Source organism: Heterodontus francisci, chromosome 5 (genome assembly GCF_036365525.1).
Source record: "Heterodontus francisci isolate sHetFra1 chromosome 5, sHetFra1.hap1, whole genome shotgun sequence".
NCBI lineage: Eukaryota > Metazoa > Chordata > Chondrichthyes > Heterodontiformes > Heterodontidae > Heterodontus > Heterodontus francisci.
Window position 1 is genome coordinate 117383386 of NC_090375.1, and position 18845 is coordinate 117402230.

An 18845-nucleotide genomic window follows, 5' to 3' on the forward strand; every position below is an offset into this window, starting at 1 on the left:
CTTTTACTTTTCTATCTCTTTTTGTTCTCTCTCTCCTAATCCATTCTTTGTTTTTCTCTCTATTTCTCTTTCTGCACCTGATTTGACATTGAATTCACCCACTCTAATTTACACTTCCTTTTTTGTCCTTTTTCAGTTAATTTCACAATTCTTCAATCTGACTGGTTGCCATGTTCTTTCAGGGCCCTGATGCCCAGTTTCCCTTATTGTGACATTATCAGCTTGCAATTTCAGAAAATTGCCATGCACAAAATGTAAGAACCTAACCTTGCAAGGGCCAGTCTAATTAACTTTGGACACCATTAGATGACCTACCACAGCAAATTATGGCCCCTTATGTTCCAGTGCAGTAATTACATTTTTGATTAATACAGCTATCCCAGTCCCTTTTTGTCCCTTTCCTAAGTCTCCTGAGAATGTTATAATCAGAAATTTGAGTACCAGTCTTGCCCAAACCTAAGCCACATCTCCATTGTAGCTACTATGTCATATCTCTCCATAGTTACTGATACTTTTAACAATTTTATTTTGAAGGCTTTGAGCATTCACATACAAATCAGTTAATCCTGACTGCATTTTTGATAATTAACTCATGAGAAAATCTGGAAAAAAGAGTTTGATCTTTTGAAGGCCCTTGGTCCTGCTCCAACAGTGCATTTATCTCTCAGAGACTCAGAGCCTGTTAATTTCTTTCTTCTGAAACAATATTTTCTCAAATTTATTTCAGCAAAGCCTGCCGCCTCTATTTCAACAGTTTTATTCAACCTGCTATCCCTCTCTCGTTTCAAACATCCTTTTTCCCCACAACTGCTATATTATTTAAATTCTGCCTCACTGCATTGCTTTACTTACCCTCTCCACAAAGATCTTGGTGCCGCTCCAGTTCAGGTGAAGGCCTGAATGTCATAGTCCCTTCTTCCAGAGCTCGTTCCAGTGCTCCAAGGACAGGAACATCTCCTCCCAACACTGCAGCTCTGCATTGACCTTGCTAATCTTCCTCTCCTTAATCTGCCAGAATCTGGCACAGGAGGCAATCCAGAGATTACTGTCCTTGTGGATTTGTTTTTCAATCCAGTGGCTAACTCCTAAATTCCATGTGAAAGACTTCAAATATACTCCTATCAATGACATTGGTTCCACATGCACTATGACTTTCATCCACTCTCCCCTCCCTTCCCAGAAGCTTTTCAAACTATTCTGTGATGCTCTTCATCTTGGCACCAGGGAAGCAAAGTACCATTCGTGACTCCCAGTCACAACTGCAATAAAGGCTGTGTCTATTTCTGACTATCAATTCTCCAATTACTACCTGTCTCCTATTCTTGTAATCTGCTATCTTCTCACCCACTGGATAGTTGGAATCTTAGTACTCTATTATAGCCCTGTAGCCATTTTAACAGGCTGTTTTCTTGGGTGGTTAAAGCACCCACCTTACTTAGGTGGGAACCTCAAAATGCATGGAAATCGGAGCCCTATGAAGTACATAAGATGTTGAAGCTGTTTTAATGGCTTACTGAATAGAACGTCCACTAGCGACACAGTGCTCAGTCAAACCTGGTGAGAAGTGCTCATCTGGGCCGCTGAAAGGGTCACTCGATATTCACCAGCCAGAACCCAATGAACTGGCGCATCTGGGTGGATAGCTTGGTGTATCTATCATAATGAACCCGGCTGTGAAAATGAACTGGGCCTCTTGCAGCACCTCCTTGGTGACAGGTTTGCATGTCTGTTTGTCGACTACCCAGAAGTTAATATGATCCTTTATGTATCCTTGTACCTCTGAGTCCTGACTCCCTCTGCTGGCTGCCCAATTCTCCACCATTACACTATTCCCTTGAACTGTCCAGCATTGCCCCTTAGATGACAGCTTTCTGGCCAATATTACCTGAAATTCCTCATCCTCTATGCTGTTAAAACTGCTTCACATCTGAGGAGTTGTGAATGGTACGGAACACTGATGTAGCAGTCAGATGAAATGTCTTTCACTTTAACTGATGCAACCTCACATAGCCAGAGGGGGTGTTTTATGGAACAATACAGTATAGTGGAGCAGTCATTGCCCATATCTGGTGCATGGAATCAATTGCTGTAGCACCGGAACAGCTCTAATAGATCAAGTGTCCGCTTCTAGAGAAACAGTGAGGTTTCAAACATCCTGTGCTGTGCAGAGATCACCCCACAATGTATGTCATCTGGCTATCTCTGTATTTTCTCTATCTCTGTAACCTCCTCCAACCCTACAACACTCTGAGATCTCTGCGTTCCTCCAGTTCTAACCTCTTGCTCCACCTTTGGCAGCCATGCCTTTAGCCACCTAGGTCCTAGACTCTGGAATTCCCTCCCTAAACCTTTTTCACCCCTCTCCCTCTCTCTCCTCCTTTAAGATGCCCCCTAAAAGCTACCTCTTTGACCAAGCTTTTGGTCACCTGTCCTAATATCTCATTATGTGAGATGGCGTCAAATTTTGTTAACAATTTGTTGTTGTTATGTGAGACTGCATCTGTGACTCTTGTTCTTGGCTAACCTGTCCCCCAACTGCCCACCACCACCATCCCTTTCCCCCATGATAACTTCAGCATGACTTCCCCTCCCCCATCCCCTTCAGGGAAACATGCTCCCCCCCACCCCACCCCCCCACCCCAGTTTGGGAACCTCTGATTTAGTGCATAGCTGTAGGTATTCTGTATGAGCTGGTACCTTTGCACGTTAACAATACCTTTTGCACTGTGTGAAACCATGGTTCTTAGAAAATACTTCCAATGGGGAATATATAACCATGTTATCTCCTTTAAAAACAATAAAAACAAAGGGATAAAATTATCTTGAGAGACTTGAAATCACCTTGTAATTTGCTACCTTTGCTTCTTAGCAGTCAGTGTCAAGTTTTACTGAGATAGATTACAGTATGTTTTGTCTTGGGTGATTGCAGGCTGTGAAAGTACACTGTCTGTTTTCATCAAAATGTGCATAACTCACCATGGCATAAGGGTTCAGTACAGTGCAAAATAAAGGAATTATTTATCATGACCAATCCTGATTTGAAGATGGTGTCTACTTTAGTCATTCTCTAAGAAATTATCAATGAGACATGAAACAGTGACAGCTTTATTTTGCTTTATAAGAATTTATATATATTTGCTGTTGCCCTAATTAAACAGCCATATCTGATTAGTTTTATTTCTTTTGCATCTTTATGTAACTATTTTCAAATCAGTTGAGCCAGCAAGTAATGCTAAATAATCAGCCTGGAAAATGAAGCTGCATGAGTTAAGTAGTGTGTAATTGTACATTAGTAGTGGTCTCACTGTGTTGGCACTGAATGCTTAGCATTATATTCAATCCAAGTGCATCCTATTTTTTCTTTTATAGAAGGTCCCTTATGAACTGTACTTTTTAAAATTTTGTTCATGGGATGTGGGCGTCGCTGGCTAGGCCAGCATTTATTGCCCATTCCTAATTGCCCTTGAGAAGGTGGTGGTGAGCTCCATTCTTGAACTGCTGCAGTCTTTGGGGTGTAGGTACACCAACAGTGCTGTTAGGAAGGCAATTCAAGGATTTTGACCCAGCGACAATGAAGGAACAGCAATATAGTTCCAAGTCAGGTTGGTGCGGGGCTTGGAGGGGATCTTGCAAGTGGTGGTGTTCCCATGCATCTGCTACCCTTGTCCTTCTAGGTGGTAGAGGTAACGGGTTTGGAAAATGCTGTCGAAGGAGTCCAAGTAAGTTGCTGCAGTGCATCTTGTAGATGGTACACACTGCTGCCGCTGTGCGTCGGTGATGAAGGGAGTGAATGTTGAAGGTGGTGGATCGGGTGCCAATCAAGCGGGCTGCTTTGTGCTGGATGGTGTCGAGCTTCTTGAGTGTCATTGGAGCTGCACTCACCAAGGCAAGTGGAGAATATTCCATCACACTCCTGACTTGTGCCTTGTAGATGGTGGACAGGCATTGGGGAGTCAGGAGGTGAGTTCCTGCAAAATTCCCAGCCTCTGACTTGCTCTTGTAGTCACAATATTTATGTGGCTGGTCCAGTTCAGTTTTTGGTCAATAGTAACCCCCAGGATATTGATAGTGGGGAGATTCAGCGATCGTAATGCCATTGAATGTCAAGGGGAGATGGTTAGATTCTCTCTTGTTTGAGATGGTCATTGCCTGGCACTTGTGTGACATGAATGTAACTTCAAAAAATAAAAGGTGTTGCTATGGGTACTCACATAGGTCCTAGTTATGCCTGTCTTTTTGTGGGGTATTTCAATCATTCCTTGTTCCAGTCCTACTCAGGCCCCCTTCCCCAACTATTTTTCTGGTACATTGATGACTGTATCGGTGCCATTTCCTGCTCTCATCCCGAACTGGAAAACATTGCTTCCAATTTCCACCCTTCTCTCACCTTCACATGGTCCATCTCGGACACTTCTCTTTCTCAATTTCTCTGTGTCCGTCTCTGGGGATAGGCTGTCTACTAATATTCATTATAAGCTCACTGACTCCCAAAACTACCTCGACTACACTTCCTCACACCCTGCCTTCTGTAAAGACTCCATTCCATTCTCTCAGTTTCTCCATCTCGAATGCATCTGTTCTGATGATGCAACCTTCCACAACAGCGCTTTTGATATGTCTCCCTTGTTACTAACCAGGGACTCACCCCCATAGTGGTTAACAGGGCCTTCAATTGTCTCCAACCCATTTCCCACACTTCTGCCCTCACCCCATCCCCTCCCTCCCAGACAGGGTTCCCCTTGTCCTCATTTGCTACCCCACCAGCCTCCACATCCAAAGGATCATTCTTCACCATTTCCACCACCTCCAGCATGATTCCATCACCAAATACATCTTCCCCTCCCCTCCCTGTCAGTATTCCAAAGGGACACCCTCTGCTACACCCTGGTCCACTCCTCCATCACCCCCTACACCTCGTCCCATTCCCATGGCACCTTCCCATACAATCGCAGGAGGTGTAATACCTGCCTTTTTATCTCCTCTCTCCTCACCATCCAAGGCCCCAGATCCTCCTTCCATGTGAAGCAGTGATTTACTTGTACTTCTTTCAATTTAGTATATTGTATTCACTGCTCACAATGTGGTCGCCTCCAATTTGGGGAGACCAAATGCAGGTAGGGTGACTGCTTTGCAGAACACCTCCGCTTAGTCCGCAAGCATAACCCCGAGCTTCTGGTTGGTTGCCATTTTAATTCACCACCCTACCCTGCTGTCATGCCCACATTTCTGTCCTCGGCCTGCTGCAATGTCCCAGCGAAGCTCAAAGTAAGCTCAAGGAACAGCACCTCCTCTTCTGATTAGGCACTCCACAACCTTTTGGACTCAACATTGAATTCAACAATTTCAGAGCATGACTGCCATTCTTTATTTTTATTTCTATATATTTTTTAAATTTTGTTTTATTTTTAACTATGTGCTTGTCTTTAACTTGTTTTTTCATGTTGTTGCTTTTGGACAGAGCTGTTCATTATTCTGTCATTAACACTCTCTCTGGACTAATGCTTTGTCTTTTACTACAACTATTAACACTCCATTTGCCTTTTATTCCGTGACATCTCTGTCATTTAATATCTCCTGCCCTCTGCCCTATCACTGACCTTCCCTTTTGTTCTTCTTCTCCCCTCCCTTTTTACACTTGCTCAAAGTCTATTACATTTCTAATTTTTTCCAGTTCTGATGCAAGGTCACAGAGCTGGAATGTTACCTCTGTGTCTGTCTCCACAGATGCTGCCAGACCTGCTGAGTATCTCTAGCACTTCCTGTTTTTATTTCAGATTTCCAGCATATGCAGTATTTTGCCTTTGTTTTGTGTCACATATTGCATGCTTGCTTTTTGTAAGCATGCAGTAGGATTTGCACAGTACTATTGCCTGTATTGTGTGTGAATAATTAATGCTGTGACTGTACTATGAGCAACTCTCTATGAACTTTGTGTTCCTCCAGTCCTGGCTCTTGTGCATCTCCTCCATTGGCAATTGTGCCATCCTGACTTGGAACGGTATCACTGTTCCTTCACTGTCACTGGGTCAAAATCCTGGAACTCCCTTCCTAACAGCATTTTTGGAGTACCTACACCCCAAGGACTGGAGCAATGCAAGAAGGCAGCTCACCATCACCTTCTCAAGGACATTTAGGGGAAATAAATGCTGGCTGAGCCAGCCATGCCCACATCCAACGAACAAATAAAAAATCGGCTGTCTAGCCCCAAGCTCTTGAATTACTTCCCTACACCCCTCTAACTTTCTCTCCTTTAAGCCAATCCTTAAAATCTACCTCTTCGGCCAAGCTTTTGGTCAACTGGCCTAAATGTTTGTGGTTTGGTGTGCAATTTTCTCTGATAACATTCCTCTGAAGTGCCTTGGGACATTTTACTATGGTAAAGGCACTATATAAATACAGGTTGTTGTTCCTGTTGTACCATTTGATTTGTATCTACTCGAGAGTTAGCTGGCATCATGGTGCCGTCTTACTGGCTCCACGCTGTTCTCAAACTGGTTAATAGCAAAACACTATGCATGCATATTTAAAAGTATGAAGTTTGCTCATCACTGACTGAATGTTGAGGAAATGTTAGTGTTGGTAAAGGGTTGACTCATGTGGGCTCTTTACTAACATTAAAATGGTTTAGTGGAAACTTCTAAACTATAATTTTGTTGTATAAAAACTTCAAAACAAAATATGTTTATTTCTCAGTGTTTGCAGTTGCATTGCAATTGATGTTAAGCTAAGGTGGTATGAAGTTATCTCCTTAAGGTGTACTTTGTATCCAGTGTCACGCTTACGTAAGGAGCTATTCTGAACTATAAAAATGAACTGAAGAATTGAACTCCAAAATGGATACTTTTGCTGTAAGACAAAATGGAGTAAGAGGTCAGGTGACCTCTCCCTGTACTGTGAATACACATGTAAACTGCTGGAACCCTGAACCAGATGTCATGTCTGGTCAAGTGTTGAAGAAAATATTAGAAATGCGAATGGCCCATTCCATGTTAATGGCTACCTTTTCAACCAGTTGGACTAACAATGACTTTGCAGACATAGGGCTGGATTTTACGCGCCCACCGCCCCCCCCCCCCAATCCCGAGGCAAGATTGGAGGTGGGGGAGGGGCACGGAGTATTGCAATGGGTGGCGGGGGCGGCAGGTCACCTTCCTGTCGCCCAGTGATCTTCCCGGATCTTACCTGCGACAGGGTGGGGGGGGGGGGGGGGGTGCGTGGGGGGCTTTGCTGCACAGGGAGGACAAGAGGATGCCTGGTAAAATGAGGCACCCTCCCGAAGGGTTTGGGGAAGTGTCTCTTCCATGCGTCATTTGTGGCCCACAGAGGACCCCCACCAAGAACCAATTCACCCCGGAACCCTCCTCCCCCTAGACCGCAAGACCACCCCTCAGTGCCCCCCCCCCTCACCTGGGTCGTCTAGACTGGCGTTGGTGACCCAGCCTCACTTAACCTGGGTCCGGGTTCCAGCGCTGTATCTGAGTCTGATGCCTCTGCAGTACCGGGAGTGGCCACTGCTCCCAGCAGTGCTGCTGACACTGCTGAGCTGCTGGTCCCCTGATTGGCCAGCAGCTCATGGAGGCAGGGTTTCAGTCTTTAAAGGGACAGGGAACCTGCCTCCTGAAACTTACATTTAAAAACACCTGAGGATCCCTCCAGGGGGCTGCGAAAATGCAGATAATCCGGAGTTGGGAGCCCTGCCTCCTACATAAAATCCAGCCCATCCAGTCTCCAGACTGAGGGGTGGTCTCAGGATAATAAGTGCAAAAAAAGCACCACGATATCAAGATGACATAGAGAAGAGCAACATTCAAATCCATTATCTAACAATGGCCACACCGTCAAGCCATTTATGAAAACACAATGAGAGAGAAACCTTGGTTGTGTGACAGAAACCAAGTCCCCAATAAGGAGGTTTGAATAAACATTGCTGAGCCAGATGCCAGGAAGCTAAGAGAGATCTATTCCAGCAAAGAAGAAGACACTGCCCAAATACCATTTTAAAACTACTTGAGGCAGAGATGGAAGGTGACCTTTGAAACTCCCTACCCAAGAGATTGTAATAGGACTTTTCGCCTATTGGACTGTGACTGAAATTTAACCAAAGAAATCTGCTGCAAAGCTTTTGTCCACCTGAAACTTTCCAAGTTTGTCTTCAGTGAACCAGGAAAAGAAAAATCAGGCCTGTGATTAAATGTTCCTCCGGGAAAACAAACAAGATTTCACAACAGACTCTTTTTTAGAAATACCAGACCTAAATGCACGTTATCTTTTAATCTCGAACTTTTCTTGTATGTGTGCATGTGTGTGCACGTGTAAGTGGGTAAAGTTGCAATTTTTCAGGGTTTTGGTTCATAAACATTTATATTTCTTTAAACCTATGAGAAAACCTGCCATATGTCCATTTATTGACCATTAAAATGCTCAAGCGTTAAAAAAGCAATTCTTATAAGAACACTGTCTTCAGTAAGTTGATAGGTGAAAAGGGAAACCACCCCTATCATTTCCCATCTGTCCGTAACACTAGAATCTGGACTAGCTGCAGTGATTCTTGTGCAGTCTCTGTTATAAAGCTGCATTGCTTCAAAGCATCCAAAATATGTAGTATAACTGGCAATAGATGCTGGCCTAGCCAGCGATGCCCACATCCCCTGAACGAATAAAAAAAAACGAGATGCTAATTTACTCATAGTACAACATTCAGTGTATCACATTTTTCATTTTTAACAAATGTTTTATCTCATAAGAGTGGTTCCAGCATTTACAAGTTTCAAGCCAAAAGCCACAGTTCCTGTTTCAGCACAGAATCTACACTTCCAGTGTAAACTTTGATAGAAGTTTTGTGTGCAAACATATTAACATTATTAAACATATTCAATAAGACTATTTTTAATAAAGTATTCTTAAACAATCAATGTCATAGAATCCATACAGCAAAGACAGCTGAAATTATATTCAGTGTCAAACAAAAGAACTGGTTTGCATGACCAGATTATATTTTTAAATTTATTTCAGGTGGAAAAAATATGCTGAAGCAGCTTTAGTATAAATGGTCAGTAGTTGTTTATGGTACTTTAAAGTTTGAAGGTATTCTTGGAACATAGATTTGTGGTACTCCTGGTTGGCCAGTTATGTAACACTTTTTCTTCCTGCCAACAGGTTTGGCTTTGCATTACTATAAATGGGGAGACTGTGGTGTAGTGGTAATGTCACTGAACTAGTAATCCAGATGTTTGGCCTTATGCTCTGGTGACACAGGTTTGAATCCCACCATAGTAACTGATGAAATTTAATTGATTAATAAAAATCTGGAATTGAAAGCTAGTCATCAATGATTTATATGCAAACGTATATAAATATAATCAATGCTATTACTGGATTTTTAGATTGTGATTCCAATTGATTCTTTTTATCACCTTGATCCCAACTGGATTCTCAGCTGTTGTGTTCATTGTGATTGCATAGCTTCCACTGTGTGTTAACCTGAGTTATGTCCCTGCATTTATGTAGCTATAGAAATGTGTAAGAAAAGTTTATTGATCAGGATTGCTACCGCCCTTTATAGAACAACAGATACATTTGTACATATTTAACAAAAGAATAATGTGGTAAAAGATATACAAGTAGTGGTGCTAAGTAACAAATATTTCAGCCATTTTTACGTTTCTTTTTTCACTTAGGAAATGATGACAAAACTGATAACAGAGACGCCTGACCAGCCAATTCCATTTTTAATAAGTCACCTACAAAATAAGCAAGGAAATCGCAGCCAGCTGCAAAGAACACTTTCAGGCTCAGCTGCTCTATGGGCTGAAACTGGTAATGGCAGAAACTCTCTTCAGTACAGTTCTTCAAACATGTAGAATCTTAATTATAGTAATTCTTGAATTCTTTCCTTCCTGGTCATGTTGCTATCTCATTACATTGTTGTGAAGTTAAATTATGTAAAAAAAAACACTGGACTACAAATTCCACACAATCATGGAGACAAAACCCCGCCTACTGGCTGTGAAGGAACAGGAAATTGAGGCAGAACTCATTTCTGCTGGGTTTTTGCATTTTATTGGCACCCATGTGAACTTCTGACAGAAGGCAGGGGTGAGTGTTTCTTTTTTCCTGTACCTTTTGGAGGTACCTGGCAGGACCCTGGGCTCACCCAGATATCTTACCAGTTACATCTTCTGTAAACATTAACTTCAGCTGCATGAAGCAGGTGTACCTAATGTGTATTGGGTAGCCACTGAGGCTATTATCAAAAACTGAAGGGTGTATCCTGGGACATAGGACAAGGAGATCAGAGGTAGGAAGAGGCAGTAGAAGGTGAGTACAAGAATGTTGGAAGTTGAGTTTATGGAATGCAGAAAGCCAGTGGAGCTTGATGAAGGTGGGGGTGATGTTTGTGATATACTATTCTTAATACAGGCAAAGACATCGCTGCATCATTTTGCATGAGTGGTCGAAGCAAGGCGGCTGGCAAAGAAAGTACTAGAGATTAAAGATATGAATTCCGATTTCAGTAGCAGAGGTGCGAGATAGGGGAAAGTGGTGGGCGACATTAGTGGAGGAGTTGATTGAAAGTGTTCTTGGTAACAAATTGCATGTGGGCCAGAAAGCTTATCTTGGGGAGTGCATTGTGCCAATGTTACACCTTACCGGAGGTGACAGCTAGGGAGTAGGATGGAGCTGAGACTAGAGATGCATTTGTGTTTATGGAAGCCAAAGAGAATTGTTTCAATTTTATTAAAATTAATCTGGAGGAAGTTTTGTTTTATCCATGCTTTAATATCAGATAAGCAGTTGGAGAGGAGGTGATGAAACAGTTGTGGGTCGATGGTGGAGGTTATGAAGTAGACCTGGAAGCTATTGACATACACATGATGGCTAAGCCTGTACTTCTGGATAACATCTCCAAGAGGTAACATGTAAATGATGGGTGGTGGGGGTCAAGGATTACACTAAATGTGGGCACAGGAGGGGAAACAATTGGAGGTGAAGTAATATGTATAGTGTGACTGATAGAAGTAGAATCAGGAGAAAGCAGTGCCACACAGTGGGCTGTGGAGGAGAAATATTCGCAGAGTGTGGAGTGATCAACAGTGTTCAATGGAGCTTGCAGCCATAATTATTCAATTTACTAGTTTCAAAGGTGTGATTAGTAAACCAAATGAGTATCTTGCTATCCCTAACTCACCAACCATCTGATAAACTAATTACACATCCCTCTGTGAATGTTACTATTGCTGATTTACCACAAGAGATCTTCAAGAAGCAAAAATTTTGATTAGTCATGATGGCAAGTCTCATATCTTTGATTTCTGGTTTCCTCTGCACTGAGTTACTGCCTTTGCCCTATCTCCATGTTGTGGCAAAGAATAATGTGTAGCTTCAATTGGCTTGGTGACTTAAAAATAAAAGAAAGCAATGATTTCAGATTGCTGCCGAATGACTCTGAATCATGCTCAAGTCGAGAAAAGCAAAGTACAATTTTGTGGAGGATAAAAGAGGTCACTGGCTAGTAATTATGCATGGAAACACTGGGTTCTTTTTGCTGCCTAGCCTAATGTTGCTGAAGGCAATTTCATCACTTTTCACTCTAACTACCTGAAAGCCTAAGGATCGAAGGACCATTTAAGCCTGTATGCATACCATAATTCATGGACTCTACAGTATTTTTACCTACTGAACCATAAAAGAAGTGCCATAAGAAGTGCATCACATATAATTAAACAAGCATGGCTGCTGTCCATCCATTGCTGCATGCTTGCTCCAATTGCAGCATTTGGAGCAGCAGAACTTAACATTGAATGAACTGCAGTTGGACATTTAGACTGGCATGTAGGTGGTGAAGAATGAGGGAGAATTTGGGCACTGGAGCCTATTGCTACCTCTATGCCCTGACCAGGATTTCCTCCTCTCATTGAGACAGCTGCTGGCTGTTCCTTCCTGCCCACCACACTAAAAAGATGGCAGGGAAACTGGTCCACATCCCTGGCAGATTATCCTGGCCTCACTGCTGCTTCCCAGCATGTGGATGGTGGTATTGGACCCTGAGATTTTCCCAGTCAGACAAGAGGGCCTTGCAGCAGCCTCCTCGCCATTCAATCTTGCTCCCACTTACCTTCTTTTATAGGTCTTGATCTCTGGTGAGGTCAAGTTTACAGCCTTAATAATTCCTATATCCCTTTTAAATGAATGACCACCTCTTCTGGTGCTGCAGCAGTAGCATTTAAAGGGCAGAAAACTTGGGGGATGGCCACTGGCAGATTCCCTCATGATGGCGGGAAACTCGATGGGACTCGACCATGCATCTTTAATGATTTCCAATCCCAGAAAATGGCCCAGGGTTGGGACATGTCTACCCCACAGAGCAGAATCCAGCCCATAACTTCTGAAAATATCTGATATAAGGAAAGAATTTTATAATGACATGTAGCTGGAATATTGAACAGTTTGGGGATACAGCTGGGCCCTTAAATAATTTAATACTAAAACTTTTGAGTATAATAAGCAGTATAAACTTCGACAGATTTGTTATTTAATAAATGGCATGTTAGTTCAGCCAGTTTCCAGTTCCTTCTTGCTGATTTAATGATTGCTTTTCTTTCAGAAAACAAAGGGTCACGGCGAGATTGTCGAGGTTATGATAAACCATGGCTAACAAATGCCAAAAAACCAAAAAAGTCAAAGAGTGACCTTGCTGTCTCTAACATATCGCCACCATCACCAGAATCAAAGTCCTGTAAGCATGATTTTATTTAGTTGCTCTTCAGTTGGGTTATTTACTTAGTTGCATTCGTTAGTGATGCAGTTCTTGTGACCTGTTGTGATCAAACCTGATATATCTGTATGCTTGATATTTTGGGATTATTGGAATACTGAACAATATTGAAAAATTGAAGTCCCTTACTATAGGTTATTTTGGAGGTTCTTTTTCTGGCTGTATTCCAAATCAATCTAATAGTGTGAGCTAGCTTGAAATTACCAATGATTCTGTAAATGATGCAGATTGTGAACTAATTAGGTTATGTATAAGCTGTCATTGTTGATGTCTGAAAAGCAGGGAAAGTGACTTCTAAATAAAGCTAAATAACCAGCAGGATGGTGTTTGAGGGAAAAAGAAAACAATTCACATAGATAAAATAATGTACATAACCCTGTATATCAGAAATTAATTTATTTTTCAGACAATTTTCTTATATTAATACAAGTATTTACAAGCTTCATGCAAACACATACAGATAGATAAAACAATTTAAAATCCCATCTTTCCATTTGGGACCGATGTTGCCGATCATGCATTATTCAGTTAAATTAGTTACTGGAGAGAGTCAAGCACAGTGTCAAGCAAAGTTAACCCTTTATTAATGAGAATGTCAGTGATATTTAGTGAGAAAAGCTGTTTATTTGAATATATAATTTCCTTAATGTTTGCAGTACCAAGGTCAATAGAACATGCTGCATGGGACTGGCGAACAAAACCTGAAAGCCACAACTTTGATGAACTGAATCACATCCTTCAGGAAAGCAAAAAGTTAGGCAAGGCCCTGGAGAACCTTTCTCGTAGTGAGTATTATTTGTGATTAGCATAGTAATATGAAGTCATAACCACCCTTTTTAACAGGAAATCATAATCAGTCTATTTGTGTCCTACAAGATTGATTGATACAAAGTACTTTCACACTGGGCTGGAGCTTTATTTTAGTGCACCTCGGAGTAACATATGCTATGTGATGTTTTTGTGCTTTTTTGTATGCTTGTGATTGAGTGAGAAGGAGGAAAAGACAAAAGGCATTCGATAGATCATGGTTGGCCTGCGACCTAACTCCACGTACACACTTTTGCTCTATATTCCTTAATATCTTTGGTTAATAAAGATCTGTCAATCTCAGATCTAGAATCATTTGCTGTTTGTGGAAGAGAGTTTCAAACTTCTACCACCCTTTGTGTGCAGAAGTGTTTCTTAAATTCACTCCTGAAAATCCTGGCCCTAATTTTTAGACTATGTCCCCCAAGTCTTGGACTCTCCAAACAATGAAAATAGTTTCTCTCTATCGTCCCCATCTGTTCCTCTTAATATCTTGAAAACTTGTATCAATTACCCTTAACCATCTAAGTTCCAGGGAATAAAGCCCTAGTTTGTGTCATCTTTCCTTATACTTTAACCCTTGGAGTCCAGGTATCATTCATGTAAATCTGCGCTGTTCTCTGCCAAGCCTAATATATCGTTCCTAAGGTGTGGTGTCCAGAATTGCTCACAATGCTCCAGGTGTGGTCTAACCAGGGCTTTGCATAGCTGAAGCATGAATTCTGCCCCCTTGTATTCTAGTCCTCTAGATATAAAGGCCAGAATTCCATTAGCCTTTTTGATTATTTTCTGTACCTGTTTATGACATTTTAATAATCTATGTACCTGAACACCCCCAAGTCTCTTTGGGCCTCCACTCTTTCTAGCTTTTCACCATTTATAAAGTACCCTGTGCTGTCCTTTTGAGGTTCAAAGTGAATGCCCTCACATTTGCCTACATTGAAATCTATTTGCCACAGTTTTGCCCATTCATTTAATCTATAAATATCTCTTTGCGATTTTATGCTTCCATCTACATTGCTTACAATACTGCCTATCTTTGTGTCTTTGGCAAATTTAGATATGCAGCTTTCTATCACATCACCTAAGTTGTTAATAAATAAGGTGACTAGTTGAGGTCCTAACACACAAATTTGTAGGACACCACTAGTCACATACTACTAATTAGAGTACCTGCTCATCATCCCCACTCTCTGTCTCCTGCCGCTCAGTTAATTTCCTAACCAGGAAGAAGATGGTGTTAACCCTGAGCTTGGTAGAGAACTCCAGCTTCACCTTCACCGTTTCCTTGTTATGCTTCGAGGTAGGTATATCCAGGAGGATTTACTCAAGGGAATAAAGAGCTTGTAATTTTTGGGCCCTTCTCCATTTTGTGGGTTCCCCTTTAGTATGTGCCATCTGGTCCTACCAGCAGAGATAGCAGTATTGAATGTTGTAAATTTAAGGAGTACATGGAGTGATTGACCAATATGCAGCCCATTTTGTTTCAGTAACTGAGAATACAGCAAGTATATGCAACATTAAGCACCTTTAAGGTTTCATTGTGACAGTTTTAGATGTAAGTTTCAGCCTGTAAATGTACCATGCTGCTGCAGAGCTATGTATGCTATACATTGAATGGGCTGAGAAAGGTGGCTCGAAACAGGTCAAACTTTTACAGAGTGAGAAATGTCTCCCTTACTCCCACAGTAGTTTTGTGGAACTCTAGGTAATAATCTAACACTAAAAACTCTTTTATTCCACCTGGCACAACTGTAGTCCACAGATACATTTCCATGGTGGCAGCATCATAGAGCACTTGGTTGTCTATGTCTCTATTTATGCAGATGTCCTTTAAATCTTGCTCGTGCTTTTTCCTAAGGCCTGAATCAACAGAACATTAGCTAGTTTTTGTGGGAGTCTATTTCACAGTTGCTTCTAATCTCTCATCTCACTTGAGAGATAATTTTCTACTTGTGCCCTCCAGTTCTGCAACCACAGTTTTAATAACCTGCTGACGTCTGGGACACAAGCAGATTGGCTCTCCCAGCAAGCAGCTGGTGCACTGCTGCAGTCACTTGGGTTTTTATTTAATAAATCAGGATTTAGAGAGCCGGTTAAAACTGGATATTGCTTCCGGCAAGCGCTATGCGTTAGTATTTTCAGTTATTTCTTTAGTTAAAAAATTGTTTTGAGCTTGTTTTTAACATGCAGTTGCTTCATGTATCCGGTACATGATCTGATATCTTTGACAATTCCTTCAAGAATACACCTGTCATGTACATCAATATACACATGCTTGTAAGGAATTTATTGTTGTCATGAAAATCAGTATTATCAACATTTTATACTGAGCCTGGCCACAAGATTGAACTCTGATTATTTTAACAATATTGTTTATTTCAATAACAGTGTATCTTCTGTCTGAAATAGGATCTATGTTAATTGAAGCTGCCAGCAGTTGAGACCCATCACTCATTCCATCTCAAATCATACATAATTCCAAGTGCATTAATCAGCATCTGTGAGAACAGTCCTAGTAGTTTGTTAAAATCAGAAATGTAATATGAAACCAGCAGACTAACAGCAGCTTCCCATCAAACTGATAGATTGATAAAAATGGTTATATTATCAATCAGACTATCTAGCTGCTTTATTAATGAAATATTTTTACTGTAATTAGTATTCTGATTTTTTGCTTTGCACACAGTATTACTTTTCATTAATTAAGTTACTTAAAGGAATGACTAACATATCAGTGGAAAAAGTCCAAATTTTTGGAACAATGACACACGTCGCATTTCAATAGCACTGTCACAATTTTAATTCATGTTTTTAATAACAGTTATACTAAATGTGAAATCATGTTTTATGCAGGGGAGGTTGGCAATTATGCTTTAATCAGTTTTCTGTCCTCTAGTCCAGTGCAAAAACATGGAATTTTCAGTGTTCCCATGTTAGTAAGATAGAATATTCTAAATCATATACTCCCAATAATTATGGAATATTTTAAGCTGGTCCACTCAAGTATCAATATGTATGCACAGTGTATGAACTCAGAGCTGAATTTAAAATATCCAGTTTATCAAGTTTAAATCCTGTTGTGTAAATTTGGTTGTGGGAAAATGTTTTACTACTGAAGAACGGTGAATCACAACACACAGTGCCAAAGCACCAAGGTGGGACATGATGACTTCCTATCACATCATTGATTCTCTGATCTCAGATTTCTCAATATGGGAAAGGAGATGAAGAGGCAATGTCCTGTCCTAGAAAGGGAAGGAAAATCATCTAGACCAGTATTTTTGAAACTGTGGGCAATGTGCCATGTTGCTCTTATACCATGGATCCCGTGGACTGTATATAAAGGTTAAATCAATGTTGCCATTATTTTGCACGCACCTAAAACAGACCTTGATATTTGTAGTTAGATTTATCCGCTAATACTAAGAGTACATCCTTCCCAAGCTGCAGTCAGTGAAATTCACGATAGAGTAACCAGCAGTATAAGAATATAAGTATAAATAGAAACTGGGATGTATGTACGTGTTGGTGAATCAGATCCCAAAACCAATGGATCAGATCAAAGCTGTGCAGTCCTACCACATCCAGTCGAAAATGGTGGTGAACAATTAAACAACTAATTGGAGGAGAAGGCTCCATCAACATCCCCATCCTCAATGATGGTGGAGCCCAGAACTTGAGTGCAAAAGACAAGGCTGAAGAGTTTGCAACCATCTTCAGCCAAAAATATTGAGTGGATGATCCATCTTTTACTCCTCCTGATGTACCCAGATTTTAGTCTTCAGCCAAGTTGATTCACTCCACATAATATCAAAAAATGGCTAAGTGCACTATACACAGCAAAGGCTATGAGCCCAGCAACATCCCAGTTGCAGTGCTCCAGAATTAGTTGCGCCTCTAGACAAACTGTTCCAGTATAACTATAACACTGGCATCTACCTGACAAAATGGAAAATTGCCCGGGTATGTCCTGTCCACCAAAAGCCACAAATCCAATCTGGCCAATTACCCCACCATCAACCTACTCTCAATCATCAGCAAAGGTGTTCCAATAGTGCCATCAAGGGGCACTTACTCACCAATAAACTACTCATTGATGTTCACTTTGGGTTTTGCCAGGTTCCTTCCTCTCCAGAGCTCATGACAAATGTGGACAGAAGGGCTAAACTCCAGAGGTGAGGTGAGATTGGCTTCCCTTGATATCAAGGCAGCATTTGACCAAGTGTGGCATCAAGGAGTCCTAATAAAATTTAAGACACTGGGAACTAGGGAAAACTCTCCATTGGCTGGAGTCACACCTAACACAAAGGGGGATGCTTGTGGTTATTGGAGGCCAGTCGTCTCAGCCCCAGGAGATCACTTCAGGAGCTCCTCAGGGTAGTGTCCCTAGGCCCAGTCATTTTTAGCTGCTTTATCAATGACCTTCCTTCCATTGTAAGGTCAGAGTGGGGATGTTTGCTAATGATAGTACAGTGCCCAGTTTCATTCGCAGCTCCTCTGATAATGAAGCAGTCCATGTCTACATGCAACAAGACATGGATGACATTCAAGCTTCGGCTGATAAGTGGCAAGTAACATTCGTACTGCACAAGAGCCATTTCCAACAAGAGAAAGTCTGACCACCTCCCCTGACATTCAATGGCATTACCATTGCTGAATTCTCCCACCATCAAAATCCTGGGGGGGTCATAATTGACCAGAAACTTTACTGGACCAGCCATATAAATACTGTAGCTACAAGAGCAGATCAGAGGCTGGGTATTCTGTGGTGAGTAACTCTCCTACTGATTTCTCAAAGCCTTTCCATCATCTACAAGGCACAAGTCAGGAGTATGATGGAATACACTCCACTTGCCTGAATGAGTGCAGCTTCAATAACATTCAAGAATCTCGACACCATCCAGGACAAAGCAGCCTGCTTGATTGGCACCCCATCTGCCAGCTTAAACATTCACTCCCTTCATCACTTGCGCACCATGGCTGCAGTGTGTACCATCTACAAGATGCACTGCAGCAACTCACCAAGACTTCTTTGACAGTACGCTCTAAACTCTCAAATTCAACCACCTAGAAGGACATGGCAGCAAGTGCATGGGAACACCACCACCTGCAAGTCCCCCTCCAAATCACTCACCATCCTGATTTGGAACAATATCATTGTTCCTTCATTGTTGCTGGGTCAAAATCCTGAAACTCCCTACCTAACAGCACTCTGGATGTACCTACACCACATGGATTGCAGCGGTTCATGAAGACTGCT

At 41.6% G+C, this 18845-nt stretch overlaps 1 protein-coding gene across 4 annotated transcripts in view; it reads left to right on the forward strand.

Annotated features, from left to right (window-relative positions):
- c5h8orf34 (chromosome 5 C8orf34 homolog) overlaps window positions 1-18845 on the forward strand; it is a 567297-nt gene that overhangs the window by 193141 nt on the left and 355311 nt on the right. For all 4 annotated transcript variants that reach the window (XM_068031961.1, XM_068031962.1, XM_068031964.1 and 1 more), the window contains exons 2-4: window positions 9678-9816; window positions 12605-12736; window positions 13432-13560. In XM_068031961.1, the coding sequence (XP_067888062.1) occupies window positions 9678-9816; window positions 12605-12736; window positions 13432-13560 (400 nt within the window). The remainder of the gene's footprint in view (window positions 1-9677; window positions 9817-12604; window positions 12737-13431; window positions 13561-18845) is intronic.